Raw genomic sequence first — 16504 nt, forward strand, 5'->3', positions numbered from 1 at the left:
GTTGATCGAACCTACACAACTTCAGCTACGCAAGTAGAGTAACTGAGGTCAGTGTACTTGTTGCAGTGTCTTACATGAGGTAGGATCAGTGGGTGTTGCTCCTCCTGTCAACTCCAGCTATTCTCATCTTGGTGAAGTACCAGAGTTGTTGATAGGAGAGCGCTCGGAGATTGAATTATCACATCTAAGCAGATGCAATAAATTGATTGCTGGTGTTCCATTCCTCAGCAGGTATCTTACCTACTTACAGTATTTTGTACAAAAAAAGTGACCATTTTATTTAGCAACTAGAATGTATCATAATTCCTTGATATTCAAGACTTTACCTGCTTTTGTTCTCCAGTATATGAATTATATTACTCCTGTGGAGACTTCTTTAGTTTTCATAATTAACCATTCCCTGTTACTGATGCTGTGGGCAGACACCCATGCTAACGAAGTTGTGATCTTTTAAGGAGAAAAACCTTGGGTATGTGCTTATTTGAGAGCATTCTCTACTGTAGTCCTTTTAGGTTTTGACTTCAACTGTAGCAAAGATGACTAATGACAAGTTGTCCTCAGTTCATCACCTCTTTCCTCCCAACAATGAGAGTCTTAGGTATATTTTCTATAAAATATTACATCATATTGCAGTGTTCCAGTATTTCTTTCCTATCTTATGGCTAAAGAAATTCAAACCTCATTTTGTCTATTGAGATTTCATGTATTTCATTTCTTCTGGAATTGAAGTCATTCTCTGCTGAATAATGTTGCTCAGTTATTAGTGTTTCTTATGGCTGGGATACAGATTCATCTCAGGGGTTCTCCACCCAGCAAAATTTTAGTTCCTCCATCATCTTTGTTGACCAGTTTCAAGGAAAAACACTATACAGTGGTTGTCTCCGTTACTTAAAAGTACTATAAGTAGTATATCTTGCAATATTTGAAGTTTGCCAGTGTATTGTTTTTAAAGTCCTGATTGTGCAGCCTGTGCATTGTATAAAAAGTCATAAAAATGAGCTTTTTAGGTGGCTGAAATCCTTTTTCCCCTCCTGATAGAGTTGCCATACAATGATTACTTTGAGTATTTTGGACCAGACTTCAAACTGCATATTAGTCCATCAAATATGACAAATCAGAACACGCCAGAGTATATGGAAAAGATCAAGTAAGTAGCTGTTCCATACTTGATAGTCTTCTGTTGCAGGAAGTACTTCATACATTTCCTGCCTAATCAAATCTCGTTTTTTATCTCCTGTTGTTTATATAGTACAGGTTGAACTGCTCTAGTGTGGCACCCTCAGGACCTGATTGGTGCTGAATGAGAGAATTTGCTGGACCATGGGAGGTTAATATCTAGCAGCATTACCAACACTTCCACTGCTTACTGGGCTCTTAGAAGACATTTAGGAGTAAATTGGAGCTAAGTAACAGCACAGAACATTGAGAGTCAGGACTGGTGGCTGGAAACAAATTTTATGGAACCACAGGAAATTTGGCTGCACCCATGACAATTGGTCGTCCAGCTAACTAAAATCCTGCCAGATTATGGATATTGCCGGATGAGAGAGTGCCAGACTAGAGAGATTTAACCTGTAGTACTTGGAGTGATGGTAGTTGTTGCGATTTAGAGGAAATAATTTGCGTTGCTATCTTTTAGAAGCATAGGTTCAGTGTAAAGTCATGAATTTGTGTGCATAGTATTTATCAGTAAGTGATTTTTAAGAAATAAGAACCCCTAGTCTTGATTGTTTTTTTGACAAGAATCATGCTAGCACAAAACATGCGTTGCAGATGTTCCTGAGAATTGCTTTCATATCCTGTTGCCCTCCATTTCTGGTGCAGAGCTGTCCTAGATCCAGTAACATGAGGTCTTTCATGTTGAATGCAGAAGGAGGAGTGCTATGAAAAGTCAAAAAAAAAAATTAGGAAAAGCTTATCTGGCATGGCCTAAGTTCAGCATTCTGTTTCTGTGATGCAAAATAAAATAGAAGTGCTTCAGGAGCTTGTAATGTCCGTGTTAGCAGACAAAGCCAGAACACTGAATAATAGCAGAATATGAAGAGAAATATTTTCAAATATTATCCTAAACAGAATTTGTAATTTTAACTCTAGCCATATTCTGCAAATGATTTGGGGTGTTAAAGTAGTTTTTAAGCACCTGGGATCACTGTCAAGAGGCTTATATTGGTATTTTTGGGAAACAGCCATCTTATTCTGAGTAACTCACCTGCAGAAGTGTCTTTGTGCCACTCTAATAGTTAATATTATGTATTAAAAACTCAGGAGAATCATTAAACGTTGTTTTGTTAATTCACCAATAATGGCAAAACACTTTCAATATCTACAAGAATGAAAGGGTCACTCCTGTTCCATATATCGAGTGTTTTTTATTTTTCCTTCTTGAGAGGCTTGACAATTGAGAAACTTCTTGTGCATATTTTTGGCACAATCTAGTAACTGTGGCCATGAGAATATGCTTCTTACAACCACTCCTTTTGGGCAGGTGGTTATAATGGTTTAGTTGTGATGAAGCAAAGTGTTAACATCTGAAATCTGGCTTTGACCATAGTTTCAAGCATTAAAACTTTTCTGTAAAATATAATCCTTTGTTTTCATTAGTAAGCCGTATGATGTGAATTTACCACTTCTTTGAGTGATTGCTCATGTGCATTCCAATTTGGGTGCGTGCCGGATGCACGCACAGTTGCTGGAAGCTTTTTGCCCCTAGCCGGTAACCCTAGGGCCAGTGCAGTGCCCGTATGGCCGCCCATATATGCACTGCCCGACCTGCCCCCCACTCAGTTCCTTATTGCCAAGTGTCAGTTGCTGGAGTTGCCTCATTGTTGAACATTTCCTGGTAGCCTTTATTGTTTTAATTAGTTGTATATAGTTTAGATAGTTATCTTTCATAGGTAAATAGCAATTCTTAGCACCTAGTGAGCCGACGCAGGTCTGTAGCCCCCTCGGCGCCAGGAAATGCCTGGCTCCCTGAGGTTTAAAAACTGTTCAAAATGTGGCAAACGAATGCCCAAAGTGACCTGCATAAGGCGTGTTTGAGTTGCCTCGTTGAGGCTCACCTCCAGGAGCGCAGCGCTATTTGCAAGGCCTTCAAGCCTAGGACTTTAAAAGATAGAGCTCAAAGGCTGAAGGTTCTACTAATGGAATCAACCTTGCACCTGGACATTTCCCCAGCGGGAAGTCAGAGTGCCGCACCATCGGTGCCATCGGAAAATTCCCAGCACCAAGAGCAGGACTCGGCGCCTAGCGCCTCCCAGCACCATAAGAGCCAGTCCTGTGTGCCTTGCAAAAAGAGAAAATGGGACTGGGGTCGATCCCAAGAAAGAAGGAGGCGAAGGCAAGCTTTGGGGGAATCTGCCAGATCGCGCCATGATCTGGGCCATGAAGTGCGGGCGTCAACTCCAGCGTGAGGCAGGAGCCCACGCTCTCCCAGACTGCCCTCAATGCCGGAGGCCTTTAGCGCTGCACAAGGCCTCCTGCAAATTATGATGCTGCTACAGACGCCTGGTCACGCTCTAGGGACCCCGGCACGGTTCCTGATGCTGGTGAGACCCCAACAAACGGTCATCTCCCTCGGTGTCATGCAGATGGTGCAAAGAGTGCAAGAACCAGTGGGAGCTACAGGACCATTGGCGCCGCCATGGTTGTCAGCATCAGAGTCCTTGTTGGAGCCGGACTTGTTTTACTCCAGCTCAGCTCAGAGCAGGAGTATGAAGTCATCTCAATGCAGTGGGCATCGACACTGCTCCTGACGCCCCTTAGAGGGGGAGTGGCAAAGGCCTCCCCAAGGTGCCCCAAAATGGCCCTTCTGGACCCCATGGGTGATCCACAAGGCACAGGGGCGGGATGCGGGACTCCCATTCAGGGCGCCTGGCACTCCTCAGATACCAAGATCAGCACTTTGGGAGCCCCGCTGAGAGATCAAGCAGAATCGACAGCGACAGCACCGGTGCAGTTAGAGGCAACCCAAGTGTGGGCACTGCCTCTGCAGGCACCAGGGACGGTGGTGCAGTGGGTGCTGGCACTGACAGAACCAGTGCCATTCCAGGTGCAGAGTGCCCCCATCTTTATGCCATCATACCAGAGACCAGTAGGGGGCCCTTCACCCTCGACGCTGAGCATGGCACCACAAACCACGGTGCTGGGGACTCTAATGGAAGGGCCGGAACTCCCTGCACCGGTGGGCTTGGAAGGCCTGATGCTCTCGTCCTCTCCAGATGAGGCGCTCGCTGGATCCTCGGCATCCCTGGTATTGGAGGATGGAGGAGCGTACCAGCAGCTGTTGAGGAGGGTGGCCTAGAGTCTGGGGGTGCAGGCAGAAGAGGTCAGGGATGAAATGGACCCTGTTACAAACATCCTCTCAAAGTCTGGACCGTCCAGGGTGGCACTGCCTATTATAAAGACAATTGCCAACACAGCAAAGACAGTGTGGCAGACCCCGGCCTCAGCCTTGCCCATGGCTAGGAAAAATGAGCGCTGGTATTTTGCCCCAGCCCAGGGAAATGAACATCTGTTCACCCATCCTCCCCCTGACTCGCTTGTTGTGGACAATAGGGAGAGGCAGGGGGCCCAGGGGCCCTCCCCTAAAAACAAAGAGGCTAAAAGATTAGACCTGTACGGTAGGAAAGTTTATTCTACAGGTGGTCTCCGGTTGAGAATTGCTAACCAGCAAGCCATGGTTAGCTGGTACGCGTACAATACAGCCAGCTCCATGGACTGTTTCGCTGAGCTGCTCCAAGTTGGAATTTGCAGCCCTCGTGGAGGAGTAGAGACTCCTATCTAGAGCAGCACTGCAGGCTGCCCTAGATGCAGCTGATGCAGCCACCAGGGTCATGGCCTCAGGTATAGCCGTGAGAAGGGGGGCATGGCTTCAGGTCTCGGGACTCTCACAGGAGGTGCAGCAGTCCATTCAGGACCTCCCTTTTGAGGGCCCCTCCCTATTTTTGGAATAAACTGACAAGAGGCTTCATAGTATGAAGGACTCATGGACCACCCTACACTCACTGGGTCTATATGCACTGGTGATTCAGAGAAGACATTACCCCGAGGCCTCAGTTCAAACAGTTCCCACAGCAACAACGGGATGGGAACAGGAGACTGGGGCGCCATAATAAGAGACGTCAGGGTCACCAGACACAGGACCAGAGCCACCAGAAACCCCCACCGGGATCCAAACACCAGTTTTGATGAGGAGGTCAGGAACGACGCACCGGCCACCCCCACAGTTCCAGTTCAGTATTTATTTTCATCCCGCTTATCCCCATTCTACCATGCATGGTACAGCATAACATCGGACCAGTGGGTCATCTGCACGGCAGAAAAGGGATATGCTATCCAATTTTCTTCCTACCCCCCTTTCCTGTCCCTGTTCAGGGACCCCTCTCACAAGACAGTTCTCAGTCAGGAAGTAGGGGCCCTCCTACAAAAGGGGGCTATAGACGAAGTGCCCCAGGAATTCCGGGGGCAGGGATTTTATTCCCACTAATCCCAAAAGTGAAAGAGGGGCTATGGCCAATCTTGGACCTGCGAAACCTGAACAAATTTGTGAAAAAGATAGTTTCATATGATATTCCTGGGCATAATTATCCCAATGCTGGAACAAGGGGACTGGTTTGCCGCTCTCAACTTACAAGGTACATATTTCCATGTAGCGATTTATCCGCCTCACAAGAGGTTCCTCCAGTTTGTGCTAGGGAAAGACCATGACCAGTTCGTGGTCCTTCCCTTCAGCCTCTCCTCAGCCCCGAGAGTCTCTACGAAACGTATGTCAGTAGTGGCAGCCCTCTTACGCAAGTAGGGAATGCACCTGTTCCCCTACCTAGATGCCTGGCTGATCAAAGGTCAGTCACAGAGACAAGTGACAAGACATGTACAGCTGATAAGAGAAACGTTTGACACATTAGGCCTCCTAGTGAACGGGGCAAAGTCTGTGCTAGCCCCAACTCAGGTCATGGAGTTTGTGGGCGCCCAACTAGATGCAGAACAAACCAGGGCCTTTCTGCCCCAGAGCAGGGTCCAAGCCATGGCATCTTGCGTCCAAGGCCTGATTAGGTGCCCAACCATAATGGCCAGGGTTGTCCCTCAGGCTGTTGGGACACGTGGTGGCATGCACCTTCATAGTCCAGCATGCCAGGTTACAAATGCGCCCCTTCCAGCTGTGGCTTACCTCAGTATACAGACCTGTCAGGGACAACATAGACAAGTTAGTTACAGTCTCCCCAAGAGTGTTAACGGCATTGCACTGGTGGCAAGAAGCCAGGTCGGTCTGCATGGGAGTGCCCTTCAATCCCCTGCAACCCTCCCTCTCCCTGGTCACAGATGCCTCAGACCTGGGCTGGGGGGCACACTTGGGGGACCACCAGACACAGACACTGTGGTGCAAGACTGATGCTCAGCTGCACATAAACGTGTGGGAGCTCAGAGTGGTTCGGCAGGCATGCAAAGTGTTTCAGAGCGAACTGAAGGGGTGGTGTGTCACAGTTGGCACAGACAATACTACAGCAAGGTACTATGTAAACAACAAAGGGCGCACGTTCATCGCCCTGTGTCTCAAGGCCTTCGTGCTCTGCGACGTCTGCATCCAGCACCAGATTCTCCTGAGGGTGTTCTACCTGTCTCTGGCTCACAACTCCCTAGTGGACCGTCTCAGCATGTCCTTCATGGACCACGAGTGGTCATTACACACCGACGTACTGAGTTCAATTTTCCAGAGGTGGGGATGTCCCCACGTAGACCTCTTCGTCACTCATCTCAACGCGAAGTGCAGGACATTCTGCTCTTACCAGAACCAGAGTCCGGGCTCTTGGGCAGACGCTTTCAGCATTTGTTGGTCGGGTCCATTGCTGTACACCGTCCCACTGATACCGCTCATCCACTGAACACCGTTGAAAATTCTGTCGGACCAAGCTGGCCCCAGCCTGGGCTCAACAACACTGGTACTCGACCCTCTTGGAGATGTCCACTCACGCCCTGGAGGTGTTTCTGCTGCGCCCGGACCTGCTGACACAGGAGGAGGGGAGACTGCAGCACCCTAGTCTCCAGGCGCTGCATCTCACAGCATGGAGGGTCCATGGCTGAGACCAGTCGAACGGGCCTGCTCCGAACCTGTCAGGGAAGTATTTTTGAACAGCAGGAAACCCTCCTTGAGGGTAACATATGTAGCCAAATGGAAAAGGTTTACCATATGGGCCACTCAAAAGGGGTTGTTCCCGGGAGAGGGCCCAACACCATGTATCCTAGACTGCTTGCAACATAGGGCTGTCACTATCCTCCGTAAAAGTGCACTTGGCAGCCATTTTTGGCGTTTCACCCAGGGGCCAGGAGGTCATCAGTCTTCTCAGACCTGATGGTAAAAAGGTTCATGAAGGGAATGAAAAGAGCCAAACCTCAGGTTTGGGCCCCTCTGCCAACATGGGACCTTAATTTGGTTTTGTCTAAACTTATGGCTCCCATTTGAACCTCTCACCCCGTTCCATGTTATTTCTTAGTTACAAGACAGCATTCCTGGTGTCCATTACCTCAGCCAGAAGGGTGTCAGAGCCCAGGGCCCTGACGGTGGATCCACTTTATACAGTGTTCCACAAAGATAAGGTCAGTCTGAGACCCCACCTGGCGTTTCTGCCTGAGGTGGTCTCTCCCTTCCACATTAACCAAGACATTACCTTACTGGTGTTCTACCCAAAGCCCCATGCCTACCCTAGGGAGCAGAGTTTACACATTTTGGATGTCTGGAGGGTGCTGGCCTTCTATATGGACAGGACCAAGCTCTTCCGGAAGTCGCAGCAGTTGTTTGTTGCAGTGGCAGACATGATGAAGGGGCACCCAGTCTCCTCTCAGAGGATCTCCTCCTGGATAGTGGCCTGTATCAGAGAGTGTTACAAGCTGGTGGGGGATCCCCCTCCCCTGATCAGGGCTCACTCCACTGGGGCACAGGCGTCCTCTGCGGCATACTTGGCCAGGGTCCCTATCCAGGGCAGGGTCCTCCATTCACACGTTCGCAGTTCACTATGCAGTTAATGCAGCATGCATGGGAAGATGCTGCAGTGGGCAGGGCTGTCCTGCACTCCTTCCGGGGCTCCACCTCCGCCTCCTAGACATTGGCTTGCATTCACTCAACTTGGAATGCACGTGAGCAATTACTGGAAGAAAAGACAGTTACCTGTTCTGTAACGTGTTCTTTGAGAGGTGTTGCTCATGTCCATTCCAAAACCCTCCTGCCTTCCCCTCTGTCAGAATAGCCGTCAAGAAGGAACTGAGCTGGGGGTAGGTTGGGCGGTACATATATAGGCAGTCATACAGGTGCCACTCCAGGGGGCGCCGCACCAACCCTAGGGCTACTGGCTAGGGTAAAGCTTCTGGCAACCGGGCATGCGCCCACCACGCACCCAAATTGGAATTGACATGAGCAACACATCTTGTAGAACACCAGTTACAGAACAGGTAACTCTGTCTTTTTTCTGGACAGCCTGTAATAAGTGGAAACTTGCTGCTCTCTGAAAAAGAGAGACTTCACAATTTTCACTGTAGAACTAGTACCCCGAAAAATTATAGGAAAAAAAATCCACAGCAAAATTGCTACACCTGCAGTTTAAGTATCCAGAAACTGCAAGGAAGGTTACATCTCTCCCTATATTTAACACCTTTTCCATTGCGGCTTCACTTGCAGACAGCGCTTATTTGAGAACTTGCGTATGTTGCCTCATGCACCCGGAGTACAGATGCAAGCCATTCCTGAGGATGCTGTTCATGAAGACAGTGCGGATGAGGAAGGAGAAGATCCAGACAAACGCATTTCTAGTAGGAAATGTTATATTTTGGTGTCCTGTTAGAATATGCCCCTCAAGCAAGGCAACTTTAAACATAATGCGTCAAAACTTCATCTCTAATTTAGCTGTTTTCTGCCATTCCAACTGACTGACCAGCCCACAGAGATTTTCTTCCAGTAGGTGAAATGGGACACTTTGGGCCTGTTGATACCTGATTACAAGTTGAGCTCAATAGGCGTTTCTCATTTAACCTGGGTTCTAACTGGATCAACAATCTGCTGCATTAAGGAGGCTGTCTTCTATTTTAAATTTGCCACAAAAAGAGCTTGACCAGGCTGGAACATCTGGCCCCAGAAGTCTCCCCAGAACAACAGTGAACCCAAAGGGAATGTGGCTTGTAACTTGTTAAGATTTTGAATGCAATGTGCTTTCAAAACCAGTATTAAGTTAAAAATTTGTATCTCCTACAAGTGAAATGAGATCATTTCTCAAAAATCTAAAGAGAATTCTTGAGTACTTGGTTGATATGAGATGGTTGGCCAGAGCAATTTAATGAATCACAACAGGTTTAACTGGCTTTTTATTATAATGATTAAGTTGTATCGGTTATATGGTTGCAAGGATTAGTAATGTATTATTTCTAAATGGTACCTGAGAGAACTGTTCATTTAACCTTCCATGATATCAGTAGTGCTGCACAGTCTCTTCCTGGCATCTAAAATCCATTGCAAAATTGTTGTAACCATAATGCTTTTTTCCCTTTTGCAGTTTAATCATCTGAATTTGTTCCATATTTCTTAAGCAGTACCAAAGAAGCAGATTTTTCACTTGTCTTTAATATTTATTTCTTTGTTTTTAAGAGGTAGCCCAGATTATCCTCAAATATTCGTAGAATCATAGAACACTAGGACTGGAAGGGACCTCGAGAGGCCATTGAGTCCAGCCCCCTGCCCCAATGGCAGGACCAAGTACTGTCTAAACCATCCCTGATAGACATCTATCTAACCTGCTCTTAAATATCTCCAGCGATGGAGATTCCACAACCTCCCTTGGCAATTTATTCCACGGTTTGACCACCCTGACAGTTAGAAACTTTTTCCTAATGTCCAACCTAAACCTCCCTTGCTGCAGTTTAAGCCCATTGCCTCTTGTTCTAGCCTCAGAAGCCAAGAACAGGTTTTCTCCCTCCTCCTTATGACACCCTTTTAGATACCTGAAAACCGCTATCATGTCGCCCCTCAATCTTCTCTTTTCCAAACTAAACAAGCCCAATTCTTTCAGCCTTTCTTCATAAGTCACATTCTCTAGACCTTTAATCATTCTTGTCGCTCTTTTCTGGACCCTCTCTAATTTCTCCACATCTTCCTTGAATTGCGGTGCCCAGAGCTGGACACAATACTCCAGCTGAGGCCTAACCAGCGCAGAGTAGAGTAGAAGAATGTCTTCTCGTGTCTTGTTCACAACACACCTATTAATGCATCCCAGAATCATGTTTGCTTTTTTTTTGCAACGGCATCGCATTATTGACTCATATTTAGCTTGTGGTCCACTGTAACTCCTGGATCTCTTCCTGCTGTAGTCATTCCTAGACAGTCTCTCCCCATTCTGTATGTGGGAAACTGAGTCTTTGCATTTGTCCTTATTAAACTTCATCCTGTGTACCTCAAACCCTTTCTCCAATTTATCCAGATCATTTTGAATTTTGACCCTATCCTCCAAAGCAGTTGCAACCCCTCCCAGTTTGGTATCATCTGCAAACTTAATAAGCGTACTTTCTATGCAAATATCCAAATCATTGATGAAGATATTGAACAGAAGCGTTCCTAACACAGACCCCTGCGGAACCCAACTTATTATACTTTTCCAGAAGGATTGAGAACTACTCTCTGGGTATGGTTATCCAGCCAGTTACGCACCCACCTTATAGTAGCCTCATCTAAATTGTATTTGCCTAGTTTTTTTTATAAGAATATCATGTGAGACCGTATCAAATGCTTAACTAAAGTCTAGGTATACCACATCTGCCACTTCTCCCCTATACACAAGGCTCGTTATCCTATCAAAGAAAGCTATCAGATTAGTTTGATATGATTTGTCCTTTACAAATCCGTGCTGGCTGTTCCCTATCACCTTACCACCTTCCAAGTGCTGGCAGATGATTTCTTTAATTACCTATTCCATCATCTTTCCTGGCACAGAAGTTAAGCTGACTGGCCTGTAGTTTCCTGGGTTATTCTTATTCCCCTTTTTATAGATGGGCACTATATTTACCCTTTTCCAGTCTTCTGGAATCTCTCCTGTCTCCCATGATTTTCCAAAGATGATAGAGGAGGTATCTGAGCCTTTATCTATCAGCTCCTTGAGTATTCTAGGATGCATTTCTTCAGGCCCTGATGACTTGCAGACATCTAATTTTCCTAAGTGATTTTTAACTTGTTCTTTTTTTATTTCAATTTCTAATCCTACCCCTTTCCCACTAGCATTCACTATGTTGGGCATTCCTTCATCAGACTTCTCAGTGAAGACCAAAACAAAGAAGTCATTAAGCCTCTCTGCCATTTCCAAGTTCCCTGTTACTGTTTCTCCCTCCTCACTGAGCAATGGCCCTACCCTGTCCAATATTGTTCTGTTTTCCCTTGATTAGAGGACAAATTGTTGTTGGTCTCCCAATCAGCTGCTCAAAAGTAGTTTCTCTGTAATTTTCTCTTTGAAAGACTGTTTTGCATTTAAACTTTCTCCTACTGCCTGCTCTAAGTTTCTTTAATCCTTTTTTTAAAAATACAAGTTCGAGCCTCTGATAAGCGGATAGCCTGCGATGAAGAATTCTCTGATTCTGAGGATGAAGGGGAGGGTGGACGACGAAATGTCGCAGATCATAAAAAAGGAGCAAAGAAAGCCAGAATAGAAGAAGACAAGAAAGAGACAGAGGATAAAAAAACAGGTAAGAGCATAATATCATTCATAACTGTGTTCTCCCTTCCAACCTATTGTAGGATTCCTTAACGTGAATCTTGTTAGCAGTAAGGTACCCCACAAGCACAAAGAGATAATGAGCTGTTGAAATGTTCATTTTCCTTCCATCAAATGGAAGGAAAAAGAAATCTAATAAAATCTCAAGTGCACGCTTTTGTATAGATTCTGAAACAGTATTTACAGTCCAGAAGAATTATTCTAAATGCAGATCTTTGTGTCTGTGATTTAAGATCCTGAATCGAGTCATTTGTATAGCTCTAATGAAGGTGTGAGTGAAAAAAGTTCTTGGTAGGTGATGGCATAAGCTATGATACTTATTTAATTAGATCTAATTTGTGAATAGTTGTGTTTCTGGAATCCTTTGAAGTATTTCAAGCATAACCCTGTATTTTCCCTTAATTGTTTTTAGATGTTAAGGAGGAGGATAAATCCAAGGACAGCAGTGGTGAAAAGACAGACACCAAAGGGTAAAACCCTTATTAAAATGTTTGTGCTTTGGGGAGTATTCATTAACTTTTAGTGCTTTTCCACAGTTAACATATCTTCTGTACTGTACTCTATATAAATCAACGTGGCGTTATAAATCAGTGTCAGGAATTACTAAAATACTTTAAAATGCATTATGGACAACTGTAATCACATCTTTATCAACAGCAAGTCTAAAAGATGCTCTCAAAATGATATTATGTTGTGTTTAACAATTTGTATTTTTTTCTTTGAACAGAGCAAAATCAGAACTGCTCAGCAATCCTTAAATTAAAGATAGCCTCAAACCAATTACAGAATACAGTACTAGAGTGGGGAAAAAAACTAAAAGAAGAGGAGAGTTTTTTTCATGTTGAGAGAGACTGCTGACTTCATTTTGTACTATTTGGCTTGGACTGTATTTATTTTCATTTGGCTTTGTTTTGGTTTTTGGCAAGTTGTATTGTGAGTTTTCTAATTATGAAGCAGAAATTACTTTCTTCACCATGCTTTATGTAATAGTATTTAAAATGGATGTGAGTTATGTTAAATGTCTAAACTGATCTATTAAAGTAATTTGCCTTTCCTGAGCTGATTTTACTTTTTTGTAATTATATCTTTATTAAAAAAAATTGTACTTGATTCTCTTTTGTCGATCCTTCCATTACATAGAAAGCACTTCCATATAAGGTAAGGAAACTTTGGGTTGCTGGGGGTTTTAAGAGGACAATGTGAACCCCTATGCTGTTATGTGCACGATGTAATGACTTGCATATGGATTGTGAAACAGGGACTGTACCTATTACACTTACTGTAAATAATGGAAAAGTAGGTTCAGAGACATGAGCGTGACATTTGGAAACAGAAGGTTAAAGCTCTGAACCTCCTGGTTAAATTGTATAACACAGGGGTCAGCAACTCTTAGTACAGTTGCCAAGAACAGCATGTGAGCTGATCAGCACACAAGGCAGAAGCTCAGTTGTGCCCCTCCTCTCCCATGCATCTGGGAGCTTGCTTAAAGCCATGCTGCCTGTGGACTAACAAAATATCAGCTAATGGTTCCAACCACCACCTAAATCTTAAAGCTCTGCATCTCAATTTATTAATGAAGCTGTTGTGAGGTCAAATATCAGCACTCTGCCTCAAAAAGATTGCTGACCCCTGGTATAATAGGGCAATACCTTCTACTGTAGCAGCAGTCAGTCTAGCAAATGAGCTCAATTGATGAGATACTCATTTGAATAAAGGAATTTGATAATTAGCACTTAAATCCTAGAGACAGGATTGAGTGTACTGCATTGTGACCCTTAGAACTTCAAGCTGCAAGGAACTGTAACCCTTTTCTAAGTAAAACTTTTTTCTTCTTTGAGTGTCCCCGTGGGTGCTCCACATTAGGTGTCGGGCTCGCCCGGCGCCGCAGATCGGATCTTCCAAGCAGTTTCTGCCAGACCGCGCATGCGCCGGTGCGCGCCGCTCCCTTGCGCGCTCCTGGCCACGTGCGCGATCCGGTCCCCGCCAGTTCCTCTTAACCGCCGTCGGCTGCAGATGGAATCCGACTAGGCTACGGCCAAGTTAGCGTATTCAATGGTTTTAACTGTTTTTCTTTAAAGTTTTCAAGTTCTTAGGCTACTGTTAAGTTAGCCAGTTGTTATTTTCAAAAAAAAAAAAAAAAAAAAAAAGAAAAGAAACAACAAGCGGGATGGCATTCAGTCCAGTCCTAGTAACAAGCAGAGCACCGGAGGCCAGGAGCCTAGGGCCATTAGCCCTCCTGCCGCGGCAGGCTATCGGAGAGGGGGAAAACAGCACAGAGAAGGTGCTAAGTACCCCATTAACAACTGAACGACTCACCAACAATGTCCTCTTCAGGATTCAAGAAATGTGAGTCTTGCCGAGAGGCAATGCCAGCATCTGATGGGCACAGTCACTGCATAAGGTGCCTGGGGGAGTCCCATGTCACGCAGAAATGCTCCTTCTGTGCAAAATTAACAGCCAGAGCAAGGAAGGACAGGGAGATGCGGCTTAAAATGCTGCTCTTCGACAAGGCCCTCCAGCCAGACGTGCCAGAGCGGCCGCAGCAGGAGGGACCCTCTGAGGCCCATAAAAGGAAAGCCGCCTCCCTCACCCCATCAGCGCAAAAACGGAGGAAAGTCTCCCCAGCCCGATCCCTGCCGGCAGCAACAGCGAGCGGGATGGGAGGAGCGCACAGCCCCCAGCCGCAGCAACAGCAACAGCTGATCGGCGGCAGCACAGAGAGCTACGTGGAGGCGGCTCAGCCTCCGATAATCAAACAGCCGCCCCGCACCGCAGGCAGGGCAGCGGCTAAAAAAGCGCCGGTACCAGCGGCACCGCAAGCAGCGGCACCGACCCCCGGGGAACCGGCAGTGCAGAGCACGCAGGCACGCAGCCTGCAGGCACCGGAAGACACCGCCCGTGCGGCACCGCCCATAAGCGTGCCGAGCACGGCGCGGACGGGGCCGAGATCCCCTACACTTCAGGGGGCGGAGCTACCCCCTCAAGGGAGGGGGAAGGCTGCACACAAAACAAGGCACCGCAGCCCCTCTCCAGACAGGGCTGCAGAGTTGCCTTCTCTCAGCCCTCCACTCATGCTGCAGACTCCAACTAGAAGGCAGGGGTCCCCCCTAGCCTACCTGGAGCCCCCGTCTCCATTTTTACAACCAGCCTCGCCCTGGCTGGGACCACCTTCACCCTTCCTGGGGTTTGAGCCGCTGGAGTACTATCACAAATCGCTCTCTCCAGTGTCCCAGGTCTCTCGACGATCTTGCTCCCCCAGACGCAGAGGGTGTGCACCAAGGGAGTGGTCGAGGTCACCTTCCCAAGAACAGTGCCCATGCTGCCATGGTCGCCCCTGACACCACGGGCAATCTACCAGGGAAAGATCCCCACAGACGATCTCGTATCCTGGAGGGCAATCGCGAACAGGGACGGAGACTCAAGTATCTCAGGGGGAACTGGTTATGGAACCCCGAGATTTTCCCTTGCAAGCTTCCAGCGAGTGGATGTGCCATCACCAACAGGAATCGGAAGGGTCCAGAGAGGCGTACCCTAGTGGTTCCTCGCTCTCCTCCCCGGACGAGGCTACGGCCCCGGGGGACGTCCATCCTCCGGACGATCTCAAACAGTTTCAAGAGCTGTTTAAGAGGGTGGCCTTCACGCAAGGCATCCAGACAGCAGAGGTGCAAAAGAAACACCATAAGCTCCTCAAAAATCTGAGACCTCCGGCCTCCTCCAAAATATCAATACCGCTTGATGAAGCAATCTTGGAGTCTGCCACTATGATATGGCAGACCTCTGCGACTATTCCGCCTGTCCACAAGAGAGCGGATAAGAAATACTTTGTGCCGGCGAAGGGCATGGAGTTCCTGTTCAGCCACCCACAACCAAATTCCTTGGTGGTGGAGTTGTTGCAACAAAGATCAAAGCATCTCAATTCAAGACAGGGGGAACAGACAAAGATGCCAAGAAGCTAGAGCTGTTTGGCAGAAAGGTCTACTCCTCCTCCACTCTACTGTTGCGAATGGCAAATTACGCAGCACATCTAGCGAACCATAATTTCGACAACTACTCTAGGTTAACCTCCCTCATGGACTTGCTTCCAGAGGACAAGAAACTGGTGCTCAAGGCCATCGTGCAAGAAGGCTACGTGGCCTCGAGGACGGGAGTTCAGATCGCCCTGGATGTTGCGGACACAGCAGCATGCTCCACAGCTACGGCAGTGGTGATGCGAAGGGAGTCTTGGCTCCAGACTTCGGGTATACCGAGGGATCTGCAGGCAAAGATAGTCGATCTTCCCTTCGACTCGCACAAGCTGTTTGCTGAATCAACTGACTCGGTCCTTCATTCCAGTAAAGATTCAAGAGCCACACTTAGGACCCTGAGGATTTACGCCCCTCCATACAGAAAGAAAAATTACTACCCTCAACAAAGACGGTACCAGTACCAGCAACAGCGTCCCCAGTACCACAGGGGTTACGAGCAAGGGCGACATCAACAGCACCAGCAGTACAGAACTCCCAGGTGACGTTCCCAACAGAGCCGTGCGTCCTTGGGGCAGGGCCAAAGGCCACAAGTTTGACACACAGATCCAGGGCTGCGCCATCACTACCATCGCACAAGGTCATCCGAAGCGGTTATTCCACCATCGCCTCCGACCATTCTACGACCAGTGGCAAAGGATCACCACAGACAAATGGGTGCTGGAGATCATAGCCACGGGGTACGCCATCCCCTTCCAGTCGTTCCCACCGCCACGACCTCCACCCAGGCCCCACCTCCAGGAGGCC

The 16504-nt window shown here is 47.1% G+C and overlaps 1 protein-coding gene across 2 annotated transcripts in view; it reads left to right on the plus strand.

Annotated features, from left to right (window-relative positions):
- HDAC2 (histone deacetylase 2) overlaps positions 1-12839 on the plus strand; it is a 47986-nt gene extending 35147 nt beyond the window's left edge. For both annotated transcript variants that reach the window (XM_074990715.1, XM_074990716.1), the window contains exons 10-14: positions 1039-1147; positions 8666-8796; positions 11551-11706; positions 12148-12205; positions 12463-12839. In XM_074990715.1, coding sequence (XP_074846816.1) covers positions 1039-1147; positions 8666-8796; positions 11551-11706; positions 12148-12205; positions 12463-12493 — 485 coding nt within the window. In that variant the 3' untranslated portion in view covers positions 12494-12839. The remainder of the gene's footprint in view (positions 1-1038; positions 1148-8665; positions 8797-11550; positions 11707-12147; positions 12206-12462) is intronic.
- The last annotated feature ends 3665 nt before the right edge of the window (positions 12840-16504 follow it).

This window comes from Carettochelys insculpta, chromosome 3 (genome assembly GCF_033958435.1).
Source record: "Carettochelys insculpta isolate YL-2023 chromosome 3, ASM3395843v1, whole genome shotgun sequence".
NCBI lineage: Eukaryota > Metazoa > Chordata > Testudines > Carettochelyidae > Carettochelys > Carettochelys insculpta.